The sequence below is a fragment of the Plutella xylostella genome, chromosome 29, assembly GCF_932276165.1.
Source record: "Plutella xylostella chromosome 29, ilPluXylo3.1, whole genome shotgun sequence".
NCBI lineage: Eukaryota > Metazoa > Arthropoda > Insecta > Lepidoptera > Plutellidae > Plutella > Plutella xylostella.
The window spans coordinates 5,633,417-5,647,689 of record NC_064009.1 but is presented as its reverse complement, the minus strand read 5'-3'; the positions used below and the strand labels follow the sequence as shown (position 1 = coordinate 5,647,689).

General features: G+C 40.0%; 2 protein-coding genes across 2 annotated transcripts; both read right to left on the bottom strand.

Annotated features, from left to right (window-relative positions):
• Nucleotides 1-16: 16 nt before the first annotated feature.
• Nucleotides 17-2,793, bottom strand: LOC105381686 (zinc finger Y-chromosomal protein 1). The gene is made up of 5 exons (XM_011551475.3): nt 2,581-2,793; nt 2,367-2,397; nt 2,181-2,282; nt 316-507; nt 17-120 (listed from the first exon to the last, which is right to left on the bottom strand). The coding sequence occupies exons 1-4, from the start codon at nt 2,721-2,723 to the stop codon at nt 370-372; spliced, it is 414 nt and encodes a 137-aa protein (XP_011549777.2). The 5' UTR covers nt 2,724-2,793; the 3' UTR covers nt 17-120; nt 316-369.
• Nucleotides 2,794-5,986: 3,193 nt separating this feature from the next.
• Nucleotides 5,987-13,968, bottom strand: LOC105381688 (general transcriptional corepressor trfA). The gene is made up of 5 exons (XM_038118755.2): nt 11,452-13,968; nt 11,199-11,374; nt 10,658-10,868; nt 10,189-10,329; nt 5,987-6,144 (listed from the first exon to the last, which is right to left on the bottom strand). Exons 1-5 carry the CDS (start codon nt 13,726-13,728, stop codon nt 5,995-5,997), a joined length of 2,955 nt encoding a protein of 984 aa, XP_037974683.2. The 5' UTR covers nt 13,729-13,968; the 3' UTR covers nt 5,987-5,994.
• Between the last annotated feature and the right edge of the window lie 305 nt (nt 13,969-14,273).

Here is a 14,273-nt window from a genome sequence, read left to right as displayed (position 1 = left end):
TTTTATTTTGTCATATAGGTACCTAATATAAAAACAATATGGATTATATTCAAGCAGGATTGAGCAGAACAACAGCACACAAGTTCCTGGCAAATATTACCCGCATCACGGTTGACCATCCTGAAAAGAAAGTAAATGTGTTAATTATTGCTTTTATAAAGTTAATTTGGAGCATAATAAATAAATATGTACTGTGGTTGGGATTAGACCCTGGAACCTCCAACCAAAAAAGAGCAGTTTATAAAATCATAACGCAGCTTGATGTGTGGCAGTGTGAGAACCGCCTTAAATTAAAGCTATTATTTCTATACTTACAAAGGGACATTTAGGGTTTCTCCAGTTTCAGGTCATTGACCATACTTGAAAGTCTCATGATGTCGTTCTCACCACAATGATTGGTTCAACGTCTACTGTTCCATCTAAATGCACATCTTTGATATGCCTCATTAGGTTGTGCTTTTGTATAGTTGAAAAGGAGCAATGTGGACACTTGTGTTGACGGCCATCCTTAAATAAAAAAATAGTATTGTTTATTTATACATTTAAACAAGAAGACAATAAAGTACATTTTAATAATTAGCTTTTATCTTTAATGCGGTCAGAGAAAAAAATCACCACCCCCTAGGTATCTACACCCCCACGGAAATACTTTTCTAAAGTGGTCACAAAAAAAAGTCTGTAAGAAATCATTTTAGGACATAAGCCTCCTTATACAAAGTTTTGCTATAATAATCTGTAGATAGTAAATGAGATGCCACCGAACTATGCCTTGGCCTTTGACATTCATTAAAATTAAGCACATTTTACAAATTAGCTTTTATCTCGAAAACCGTAACAGATATCGAAAAAATAAGCAAATTTTCACCACCCCCTAGCTATCTACACCCCCCTCTAAAAACTTCTGAAGTGGTCAAATCAAATTAATATGTCTGGAAGAAATCGTTTTAGGTCATAAGCCTACTTTACCAAGTTTTGCTAAGCTTTACACAAGAAAGACGGCCGAATGGCGTAGAGACGGCCGAATGGCGTAGTGGTTAGTGACCCTGACTACTGAGCAGATGGTCCCGGGTTCGATTCCCGGCTGGGGCAGATATTTGTTTAAACACAGATATTTGTTCTCGGGTCTTGGATGTGCCCGTAAAATGGCAATAGGCCCGCCCCCTATTACATTGGGACTAACATAACACTCTGGCGAAAAGTGGGTGCAGCAATGCACCTCTGCCTACCCCGCAAGGGAGTACATTAGTACAAGGCGTGAGTGCGTGTTTTTTTTTTTTTTTACACAAGAAAAGTTTTAATTTGAAAGGTTGAAAATTTTCGCGGCATCCCTAAGGGGCTCTCACGGTACCCCTAGGCTCCGTGGAACACTAATGAGGAACTACAAGGCCTACTAGGGCATGATTTTATCGTTTTTGTTGAGTTATTAGCCACGCAATGAAGTTTAACAAGACAAATTAAGTAAATTTTACTAATTAGCTTCTATCTCGAAAACCGTAAGAGATATCAAAAAAATAAGCAAATTTTCACCACCCCCTAGGTATCTACACCCCCACTAAAAACTTTTTTCTGAAGTGGTCAAATCAAATTTGTCTGGAAGAAATCGTTTTAGGACATATGCCTCCTTTACCATGTTTTGTTAAATGACAGTCAGTAAAGTTTTAAATTGAAAAGTTGAAAATTTTCGCGGTATCTATGAATGCATCTCACGGTACCCCTGGGCTCTGCAGAACACTGATGGGTAACCACTGTGCCTACTAGGGCATGATTTTATCGTTTTGGTCGAGTACCTAGACACTCAATTAAAAACAAGACCATTAAGTACATTTTCAAAAATATAAACATAAGTCAAAAATAAGCAAATTTTCACCACCCCCTAGGTATCTACACCCCCAATAAAAACTTTTTTCTGAAATGATCAAATCAAATTTGTCTGGAAGAAATGGTTTAAGGACATAAGCCTCCTTTACCTAGTTTTGCTAAGACATCTTTTATTCCTTGAGTAAAGTTTTACATTCTTGTAAAGTGAAAGGTTAAGAATTTCTGTACACCTTACCTTACCTACCTACACGGTACCTTAGAGCTATGATAGTAAGAGATAAAGTGGCTCTGTGGCTGAACAGGCGAAATACGAAAAAGTTGCCAAATATTAGGTGCTTCTCATATATCTAGTATGTACTTACTTTCTCATGTGTCAGCAAATGTCTTTTAAAGGTAGAATAATGAATAGTTTTATAGTTGCATATCGAATGTGTACATTGATATTCCTTAGGTATCCTCAAAGCCTAAAAAATATGAACATGTAAATTAGTTTGCAATATAAAAAAAGTGTCATAAATTGAGATATTGTGTTACACTACAGTACTTACTTTTCTTTTTGATTTAGATGCTTTCATTCGACTGTAAAACACGTAAAATCATTCATTATTAAAAATCTAAATGAAGATCTCATCATGAGAAATCTGCTTATGGATTGAACATGTATTTATTTTTTTGTTTATAAATTGTAAACCATTCTTAATAATAAAATTATTAATACTGGTAATTGCTAGGGTTGATGAGTGATATTGGGCTATTACTTACATTGGAACTGCAGGTATTTTATTTAGGATTTGTTCAATATTATGTTCATTTTGATGATTGTTGACCATATGCAATACTACTTCTTCATTATCATTAAATGCAGTATTGCAAATACTACAGATGAGAACAGTAACTTCTTTCATGTTTGTTTAATAATATTTATAAATAAAATAAACAACACAAGCTCCTCACATCACAACAATGAAAAAATCAAAAACGTCAAGTCAAAGTCAGTCAGTCATCTGAGAACTGTCATCGTCACCCACAGACCACTTTGCTGAAACTCGGAATAATAACTTCATCTTCTTAACGTCGACGTCATGGCCTACTCGATAGAGAAGTACTTAGGTACTTATGCTCCTTGAGTACTCCTCCTCTCGTTAGAGAAATACTTATGTTCCTGGGAGTTCCTGCTCGCGTACCGAGCCAACGAATCAGCTTCTTATTCTTAGTTTCAAAGTACCTACAAGGAGTTCAGAAGTTCATATACAAAGGGGGGATGATAGATATACCCTGGGAACAAAAACCTACTTCTCTAAGGACATTCCTACCTAAGTAGGTATAAAGTTAAATTCAAATAAGATAGTGAGTTTGAACATAACTAGGTACAGGTAGGTAAGTATATTAGTTGAAGTTTCAAAAAGTATCTACATACATAATAATATATTTATTGATATGTACTTACCTACCACTTTATAATCAGACCTACCAATACCATTCTGACCCAAACATACATCCATATAATAATTATTATAATCTAACAAAACTAAGGGATGACTAGGGTTAAAAATAAAACTTACTCATGGTACATACAGAAAGGCTAGCACAGGGCGCATTTAAGACGTTACAAAAGTTTTGCATTGCGCTCACTCACATCGCGGAGCCTCAAGAGCGAGCACGACGGAGAACTTTTGTCACGTCTTAATAGCGCCCCGTGCTACAGGACCAGGTAGGTATTTTATTTCACAATGTGAGATATGACATGTTCTGTGATTTACATTAATTAACTCAAGTGTTACAAACTACTATTTTGTTAATAACGTTCACAATCCATTATCTTTATAAATTTAGCTTACCTTGCCATGTGTAAATAAGTGTCAATAAAATCCTAGTGTTATGTGTGGATCTACATGTATACCTATTAGTTACATAACAACTAAAATAAACTTTTAACGTGGCCCATTTTAATATTAATAATATAAACAATTTACTTAAACAATAAAGAATAGGGAAGAAAAGAAACACAAATCATTTTGCAGATGAGGTCGGCAGCGTCCTCATAGCCGTGTAGGACCACACTGTACATAAGTACAATAAGATACTGTTTATTAACCTTTTAGAACCCAGATCAATAAGATCAGAGGCAAAAATCCAAAAATAGATTTCCACTACATTTCTACTCATTTAATCTTAATGGCGGAGTTTAGCTCTTGGCTTCGATGAGATTTCTGTATTTTTTCTCTAGTACATGACTGTGTAGGTACTCCAGTGTGGTAGTCTGGTTAAATAAATCACCACGGCATTTTTGATACCATGAGCTGCTAAACCTTTGTTTTGTTTTGTTTTCTTCCCGATTATGATAGAACAATAGTAAAATAGTCGATTAGTAATCAAAACATAAAGAATTATAGTAGTATAAGGTAAATAGACAGTATAGATAGTTACCGTAGAACAACGTAATTATAAAATACTTATGAAATAAATTGGGCCAATTTAAGAAGTCCTACATGAATGTAGAATAAACCTATATCATAATATTATACCCACACTAACAGATTTTATAATTAAGTCTTTAGATGCAACTGAAATTATGCATTAATATAATAAAAAGATGTTTTTCACTATATTTATATACTAAAAAGAAACTATTTTCTTAATAACATTTTCAATTAAAAGATACAACTCAATATTTTTTATCTCATTCACATATTCTCTTACATTACTACACTAACAATATTCGGGAATTAAAAGCATCAAGACATTGATAATAGATATACCACTTCCTAAATAATATTTAAACCATGTATGTAGATGTTACCATACAATAATAATTAGAATCTTACCATAGGTACATTAATGTATCTTATTAGAAGGCACTTTTATTATAAAATGAAGTATCAATAAATCAATCACTTAACTTTAAGGGCCTGTTCCACAATGTCTGGGTAGTGGCTACCTGTCGGGTAAAATACATGCTGTCACTCTCTGTTATTATTTTTTTGACAGTGACAGCATCAACTTTACCCGACAGGTAGCCACTACCCAGACATTGTGGAACAGGCCCTAAATCTTATGTCAAATAAATATATCTATCAACGAAAATTAAATAACGCTCTGTGAATTATAAAACAGCACCCATACAATAAACTGGCTGAATTATATTTTAGTAATTCACGGACATTATTTCATAGGTTAACTACATTTATCAAACTAAAGGAATGAAGATATAGATAATGCATTTTTCAGCCGAATAAAGATGTATGAGCCTAATGCAAAGTAGATTGAAATGTAATCCATACTAGTACCGTTAAAAAACTAGGCATGATATATGTTACCATATAAACAAAACTTTGGCTGTTGATAAAACACAATCATAAACTCTTACAATTCTAAACAAGGACGATAAACAATAAGAACCATAACATAAAATATTACTATCTATACCTAATGCTTAGCATAAAACTAAAGACAACGCAAACAACGTCAGTCACTTTCCTGATGGTCTAACGCCAAACTAGGAGACATTTTCATTTAACTAATCATAAAACTCTTCTGTTGGCCATTCGCATATAAACGATTTCAGGCAGGGCATGGCATGCCACTGCAAGATATTCTAACCGAATACGAATTCTTATCATAAATATCCTTGGTTTTAACATAAGTCGTTTTAGAGGCGCAAGTTAATGAAGTGCTCAGGATGGAGTTTGTACCCCTGTCCTAATTAGGTCCTTTAAACCAGATACATTTTTAACAGTGAGGTCAAATTGAACCCACCATAATTCATGTTTTTATATATAAATTCGTGCAACATTCACACGTTTACTGATTTGTCATTAAACATTATGCTTTAGACAATGTCTTCATCCTAACTACTTAGTCAAAATATTTCTTTACACCATAAATTCCATTTCATCTTTTAAAATTCAACCATATTATAACTTACAAATTTCACTATCGCACATTTATATTTGCCGATGAGCCGTATTTGTCTCCTTTTTATTTGGCACCAGGTTCGTTATTCTGCGGCCACTGTGCTCTGTGCCTCAGACTCACCTTGCTTGAATGCGGAGTGTGAGTTTTTACACCGTTCGTTCCGTGGAAAATAAACCCCAAACGCCACCTATTGGTCCACGCGCTGTGCTACCTAACTATTCATTGGTCGAACGGTTCAAACCCACTCCCGTGATTGGTCGATTACTTGTTGAGGTGCGCTTGCAGCGTGTCCTGCCCCTCCACGGAGGTCCAGTAGGCGGCGACCGTATCCTGCTCGGCGGCCAGGCGGCTCTGGAACGAGGACTCGGGAGCGGAGGTCGCCTTCAGAAGCTGCTTCTTGATCAACAGCGTCTGGAAATTAGGAGGGCGGCGTATGAGTATGAATACTTACATGTCGTAAATTGAACTGTTCTATCATATCTTACGTCTCCATAATTTTTCATCAAATAAAAATATTTATCTAATTATGAAGTAACTACAAACTGGGGTAAACAAATCTGACCACTCTCTGGTAGGCTTGTCACTTTAAGGGGGGTCAGGTTGCTCTGTATTCGAAATTATTTTCGTCATTATTTCAGGTATATTTTAGAGTTTAGGATTATATTAATTGCTTTTCATGTCCTAGAAGAAAATGCTATCGAATCATACTATAAAATAATAAACAACTCCTGAAATATTTCTTATTATTCCGACCAAACATTTGAGATTAACATGTGAGGTTATCGTATCAATGTAGGTTATGACCTAAAAACTTACAGAAATATCGGATTGAGTAGAAATTAAATGAACAGAATAATAAAATGTGGACTTTAAAAACAATATTAATCTTCTGTGCAATAATTTCAGTTGGCTGTAAAATCGACGAACCGACTACTTACTACTACGGCTTAGTGAGTACCTATTCGATTATAATACGTTGAATGTTTATCAACATAACGACTGCTTCAAACTCAGATACTGGACGATACAAATGTAACAATAACTGATAGAGCCAGCAAATTTCGAACTTTTCTATCAAAGTAATGTGTGCTATTTCAGAATTGATTACATTGAAAGTATCTTTGCTACTCTAACAAAATTCCTTCCTACATACATACGTCCGGCACCCCATGGGCAATCAGCAGCTGACAACTAATCTGACTGGCTCATCCTCTAACCACGCTGCGCTAAGGATCACTGTCTACGTTGAAAAACAAAAACTAAGTTTCAGAGCGCTGTTGCTGCCACGACTGTATCCAGTTGTATTAAACATGCCGATTGCACGACAGCTATGGTTCGTCCGTTTTTCATCAGTATAGTATAGAGCAACCCTCCTGACTCGGCTCCAGTATTTATCACAGACACACTCTATCTCTCTTCAATCCCGCTACTCCTCCGAAGAGTCTGGGGCTGACTCCAGGCGCTTCCACCCTTCTCTGTCGTGGGCCAGAGACACACTAAGAACATTCTCATTCTCTATCTCTATATCCTAGGAAGAAAGCGAGCGTGGGCTGCCGGGCTGCGCGCCGCGGCAGGCGTGCTCGGCGCTGCTGCAGCGCTACTGGCGGGCGCCGGCGCTCGTGAGGTTCTGTCGGTGTGGCCGCCGCCTGCGCTGCCCCGCCTCTGGTGTGCAAGACCACAGGACCGTGGAGCTCAATAACCGCAGCCAGTTTAAGGTGGGGATTCAATCATTATAGTAGCCAATACTGCTAGACTTGGGCCACTTGTAGTACATGAAACGCACACTAGAGATAACGCTCAGCACATACACACACGTGGTATTAAGGTACCGGGCTGCGCGGCGCTACTGGCGGGCGCCGGCGCTCGTGCGGTTCTGTCGGTGCGGCCGCCGCCTGCGCTGCCCCGCCTCCGGTGTGCAAGACCACAGGACCGTGGAGCTTAATAACCGCAGCCAGTTTAAGGTGGGGATTCAATAATTATAGTAGCCAACTAGCCAATACTGCTAGACTTTGGTCACTTCTAGAGATAACGCTCAACAGCACATACCTACATGTTCTTGGTAGTTTTAAATTGTTGGGCTGCCCCGCCTCCAGTCTACAGGACCACAGGACCGTGGAGCTTAATAACCGCAGCCAGTTCAAGGTGGGAATTCAATCATTATAGTAGCCAATACTGCTAGACTTGGGCCACTTTTAGTACGACACTAGAGATAACGCTCAGCACATACACACATGTGGTATTAAGGTGCCGGTCTGCGCGGCGCTACTGGCGGGCGCCGGCGCTCGTGCGTCTGTGCCGGTGCGGCCGCCGCCTGCGCTGCCCCGCCTCCGGTGTGCAAGACCACGTGTGTCCACAAGTGTTGGTATCGGGATCTCAAGGTAGAAGTCACGAAGCTGCCAGATTCTTATATTAGGTCTCAGCTCCAACCAAGAAAATCGTGACCGTGGAGCTTAATAACCGCAGCCAGTTTAAGGTGAGGCATGGTAATTGTAGGTCATAATAGTAGGCAGTACTGCTAGACTTGGGCCACTTCTAGAGATAACGCTCAACAGCACATACCTACACGTTCTTGGTAGTTTTAAAGGGTTGGGCTGCCCCGCCTCCGGTCTACAAGACCACAGGACCGTGGAGCTCAATAACCGCAGCCAGTTCAAGGTAGGGCTTGGTAACGTTAGGTCATAATAGTAGCCAATAGTGCTAGACTTGGGTCACTTGTTGTAAATGACACGCACACTAGAGGTAACGCTCATCAGCACCTACCTCCCTTCACGGTGTTGGGCCGGGGAGCCTGACCCGCTCCGAACCTGCGCCACACCACATTATGAGCTCCATCATAACAATAATCTGGCTGTAATAGTGCGACCTCACAAAGGGAGCGCCAAAACACCCTGTCTTTCGCCTTCCCCAATCATCCTAAATACCTAAGCTAAGGATGTCTGTCCAGCTGTCTAAAGGCCGTCACGTCTAAGTACTAACAATAGCAATGATAATAACTAGCGTTGTAAAAACCACCCGTATAACATTTTGATTTCCTTACAGTTCTGCCAACCCACAACCAACTGGCCGATGTGTTCTCCCGGCCAGATAGCCCTCATCTCCAACACGACGTTCGCCCGCCTCGACTCGGACCAGCTAGAGGAGTTGCACCACCAGAACGTACATCTAACCCCAGCGAAAATCACCTTCAACTGCCGATGCCGCCAGCCGAACTACTGGAAGTTTCACTCTACGTCTAGCGACCTCAAAGCTCAGTACTTCACGTGCCAAGCTCTACCAAACTGCCGCACCGGCGACGCTTGTGGTACAGTAAGGGCGGACTTACACTCCCTCTATCAGTCTTGTCTTTGCCCAAGACACCACATTTGTGTGCATAATGGTGGAGTCACGTATATCAATATGTCGGAGCTGTTGTACCGTGGGAGAGGGAGACAGGCCTACTGCCAACGAGTCAGTGATGATTATGACGAAGATTATTATTATGATAACTGATTAAACTATTACTTAATGGATTTTAACCAATTAGATAATGACTTTAAAACAGGAGTATTTATTTCCTTATTATATGTACCTTACTTTTGTTTTTTTAACGCGACTTTCAATGCAACCCATATTTTAAAAATCGATATTGTCATCGGGAATCAGATCTGCGATGTTATGGTCTAAACTCGCCTTACTACGCTGATCCATGGTGGCACTAATCCGCTATGGACAGCGCAGCGTAATAGTTAACACAAGTATATTTGATAAGAGCCACACTAGGTGGCCTTCGCACAACTAAGACCGGTGTGGGACTCCAACGTGCTCAAGCGTCGCGTGAAAATCTCCCTTTTCAACTCCGTCGTCAAATCGGTTCTGCTGTTCGGTTGTGAAACGTGGAGAGTGACTAAGGGATTGATGAACAAACTACAAGTGTTCGTCAACAAATCCCTGAGGTCGATCCTCCGCATCTTCTGGCCGAACACAATCCGGAACGTTGACCTGTGGAACGTGTGTAAGCAGACCTCCATCGAACAAGAAATCGCATTGCGAAAATGGAGATGGATTGGCCACACAATCAGAAAAGGAGCCGAGAGCAAAGCGAGCATTGCCTTCGAATGGAAACCGCCGGGCGGCCACCGCAGACGCGGTCGCCCCGTGCACACATGGCGGCGCACAGTGGACGGCGAGCTGCGAGCGCAAGGCCTGAGCTGGACGGAAGCCAGAGCGGTTGCTGAGGACAGAACGGCGTGGCGCACGCTTGTGAAGGCCCTCTGTACCACTGGGGTACCATAGGACAGCAACAACACTAGGTGGATGCGGGCCGCCTTCGATCGGACAAGGTGGAAATCATTGGGGGAGGCCTATGTTCAGCAGTGGACGTCCTATGGCTGAGATGATGATGATGATGAAGCTCAGTGGGGACGTCTTTATATCACATCTATACTGAATGTAAACATATTATAAAAGTCCACTCACATGCCCCTGCTCGGCTACATGTGCAGCTGTAGCCCGCAGCTCCTCAGTGAAGCGCGGCGGCCACAGCGCGCGCGCCAGCAGCCCGCGCGACGCCGCCTCCGGGGCAGAGAGACGCCGCCCTGTCAGCACCAAGTCGCGAACCTAGGGAGGATGGGGATTGTCTGTTAGTCAGGTTGTATGTGTTGGATAAATGCTGTAGGATGAAGGATTACGGTAATTTTGACGGCCCATAGCGTTTAAAGTTTGGCCATAGCGGAAAAGTCGTATGTTGTATTTTATATGAACTATCACATTATGCTGAGTCTATGCAGATGTAGAGTGTAATTATGATGTTGCGATGAACTTAGATGCTAGCCAAACACAAAAGAGGTAAAAAGAAGCAGGATGAAATGAATGTTGCTATAACATCAATGGTAAAATCATAAAATCTACCTGTCTAGTCTACCCAACAGAACATCCAAAATCTTACCAAAGCCTGTGACAGTCTCGAGCTGGACGTGAGCACAGCAACTCCGGGCATCAGCGGGGCGGTGCTGCTGGCTGACAGCGTGAAGGAGGCGTCCTCCGAGGCGTAGGCCAGGTCACACAGCACCAGCATGGCCAGTGCCAGGCCCTCGCAGGCCCCGGACACCCCACCTATCAACACCTTGCTGTGCTGCTCCATCGCTATCAGCACCGACCTAGAATTAACAAATGTGTGTTACAGTTTTAATTTATTGCTAGTTAAGTTTATAGTGCTGTGATAGGAGGAGGAATCTACTATTGTATTTCTTTGGAGTGTGTTAGTTGATATACAAATGGCAGTGTTGGTAAATTGATGTGCATGTGCTTTGTTCATAGATGATCAAAGTGCATGTGCTACAGAGTTAAAATTTCATAGAAAAGGGTAGGTATAATCTATGGGTGTAGATTTACCTGCTAAAGTGATGAGGCTCTAGATAAGATTATTAGATTAACAGATTAGATTATACATTAAGACTGAGAATCAATTCATTTAAAATACAACATACCTTACAGATTCAGTTATGTCAAATGCATAGTTAGTTCTTGTTTCCATGTTTGGCTCAAGGAGAGGCGTCAGGTTCAACCTAGAGCAGAAAGTACCATCTTCAGATGTGAGCAGAGTCACAAATGTATCCTTTCTGCCGTCCACTAAACGTAATGCCTTTTCTATCTCCTCCAATGCCTGCAACAATCATTTTGATTAAAATACAGACACAAATATAGGATAATAAATTATTTGTAGATGTAAAGCAATGTTACCTCTGTTCCATATTCATTGTTTTCAGACCCTGTTTTTCTAATGCATATTTCAGCTATCTTCCCATCAAATGACAATGATACTGTTTTGAAATTAATTTCTCCTACTACTTGGCTATCCTCATTCTTTAAAGTTAACTTCTTTTGCTTTATTGGCTTATCAGTCTTGCTCTCACGCTTTCTTTTGTTTAAAACAGTTGACAGTTTTGAGTTCAACTTTTCTTTTAAAGACATGCATACTTTTTTGTTAATAATTTCTGGACTTCCTGGTATTGTCGCCATGAATACATCTCCCTGCTGCAATCCATTTTCTGTGGACACATTAGGAGACCCACTGTTTTCTGAAGGAGTTGCTAAATTAGCCTGTGCAATAGCTTGTTGAACCGCTCCAGATTCCACATCACTGAGGCGCCGAGGACTCATGCAAGTGCTGGAATAAGAACTTGAGGAATGCCGACGATAAATGATTGAGTCATCAGGTCTACTGTCAAAGTCTTCACACAATGATGCAGAAGTGACAGACCCAGTTGCAGATGGTCTTTGCTTTCCAACCAGAATTTTCTTAGCTTCTCCTTCTTCAAGTTTTTCCTTTTTCCTTTCCCTAAATTTCATTTCTTTACCATCAGGAGTTGAACTTTGATTTATTTTCTTAATGAATTCTGCTTTAGTTCTTATATTTTTCTTTCCTTTCTGAGCTTCAGGTGTGAGTTGGTACATCATGTTGACAGCTCCTTCATCCATCAATAGTCGATCCACTTCTGATAGTCTTTTGTGTTGTTTACTGTTTTTAGGTGTTGGTTTTTTCCAGGGTGATTTAGAAACTGGTGATTTAGATGTGGCCCTTGGAGTTACAGGTTCTACTTTTGTTGATTTCTTAGCAACCAACTGTTGTACCTCTTTATCAACAGCAGCTTCTTTACTTTTGATGGCAGTTTTTTCTTTACCTTTTGTGAATGTGTCAGGATTATCAGGATCAAAGATTACTTTCTTTTTAATAATTCTTCCTCTTCTCTGTGTATGTCCTTCATCTGAAGATTTATTAGGATTTGATTGATCCTCCTGTGAAGAATCAAGGGAGTCTCTAGTTTTAGTATCAACATTTGTTTTATCATCATTTTGTTTTTGTTCTTCAATTAAGCTCTCTGAAGCCTTTAATAAATTGTTGGTCTCATCTAAAAGCTCCTTAGTTTTATTAGCATCATGTTCATCATCATCCCAATCTTTAACTAAGGCATTCACTATGTTCTCTTCAGTTGGTTGCACATTTTCATCCAGAATTACTTCACTGTTTTCATTACCTTCCAACAACTTCTTTTCCACATTTTTCTTTACATTTTTAGTTTTGATATCTGTAGTTTCAGGGGTATTGACTGCAATTTCACCTGCAATAGTTTCTGATAATTTTTTATCCAATTTCTTTTTGTTTGTTTTACTTTTTGTGATTTTTCCTTTTGGTTCTGAAATTAATTTGATCAAATTGTTTTTTTTATTCTTGCTTGGTGTTCTTCCTCTCAGCCTTGATAATTGTTGCAATGCCATCTCAGCTTCTTTATGAAGAGGAACTTTCAATGAATTATTACTTTCAGTGGTTGTGTCCAAGTCATTGCCTTCTAGGATATCAAGCAATTCTTCATTGTTCAGAACTTCTTCCTTCATTGACATATTATTATTCTCTGTGTTTTCTGTAGTATTATCTGAAGTTCTAAGAGCTTCACTCAAGTAAATACTCTGGTCATCTAGATGACTCTCAGTTTTATTTTCATTATCATTTTCATTGTTGCCATTTTCTTCTTCTGGAAGTTCCTCTTTCTCAACAGATACCTCAGTTTGCAAAACCAGATTCTCTGATGGAATCTCAAATTGATTATCAGTAATAACTTCAGTTTCTATTTCAGAAACCTCCATTAATTTAGGGCCGGTCATATCACTGCATGTCTCAAACAGTGCCACTTCATTGGTTTGGCACACTTCTTCCTGATGAGTTACCTCTTCAACTACTCCAGAGTCGTGCATTTCCATGAACTCAACAGTTTGCGACGTTGGTTGATTCGTGTTTTCAGGTTCACTAGCCGCTGCACAATCATTAATAGGTTCATTTGCCGCAATGGCACTATGCTCCACACACCCTTGACCAACTTCTGATGCCGACTGTGACAAACCATTTGATTTGTGGCAATCCTCTATGATATCCGGTGCAATGGTGTCAGTAGCCTCGGCAGTGCCTTCTTTAACACCTTCAAATGATGGAATATGAACAGGGTGCTCTTCAAAAGCTTCCATTTTAATTTGCGTTGGCTAACCTATTTACGAAATTGTTTGTGACGTATGGAATTTCTATGCTCTGTGGAAACTTCTTCGGGTATTAATATAACAATTATTGGTTTACAACATCGTTAACCATTAATTTAATCACTACAATACGACAAAACAGCGAATATTTATCTCATCGACGGAAAACTTTTTATTTTCTTGCGTCCATTACAGTGTTGCCATTCTTAACGTAAATTCTGTGCCACAGAGTAAAAATCTATGGGGGTTTGAAATGTTGCCATCATCGCCACCTATCGAGCGAAGCTCGGCTGTTATTATTCTGAGCATCTGAACGACAAAGACGTCCGAGAGCCATCTGGCACAAACTGTCCCAAAAGACCGTACACACTATCAGTCGCGGCTGACAGCCGCGTCCGCTAATGTGTCGGCGCCTTTAAAGGTATCTAGAAGTTAAAGAATGTACACTACTATACGCTGTTAAAACTATCGGACGTAAGTCGTGGACTGACCTTCAGCTTTCAGACGTCCGAGAGCGATCAGGCACGAACTGTCGC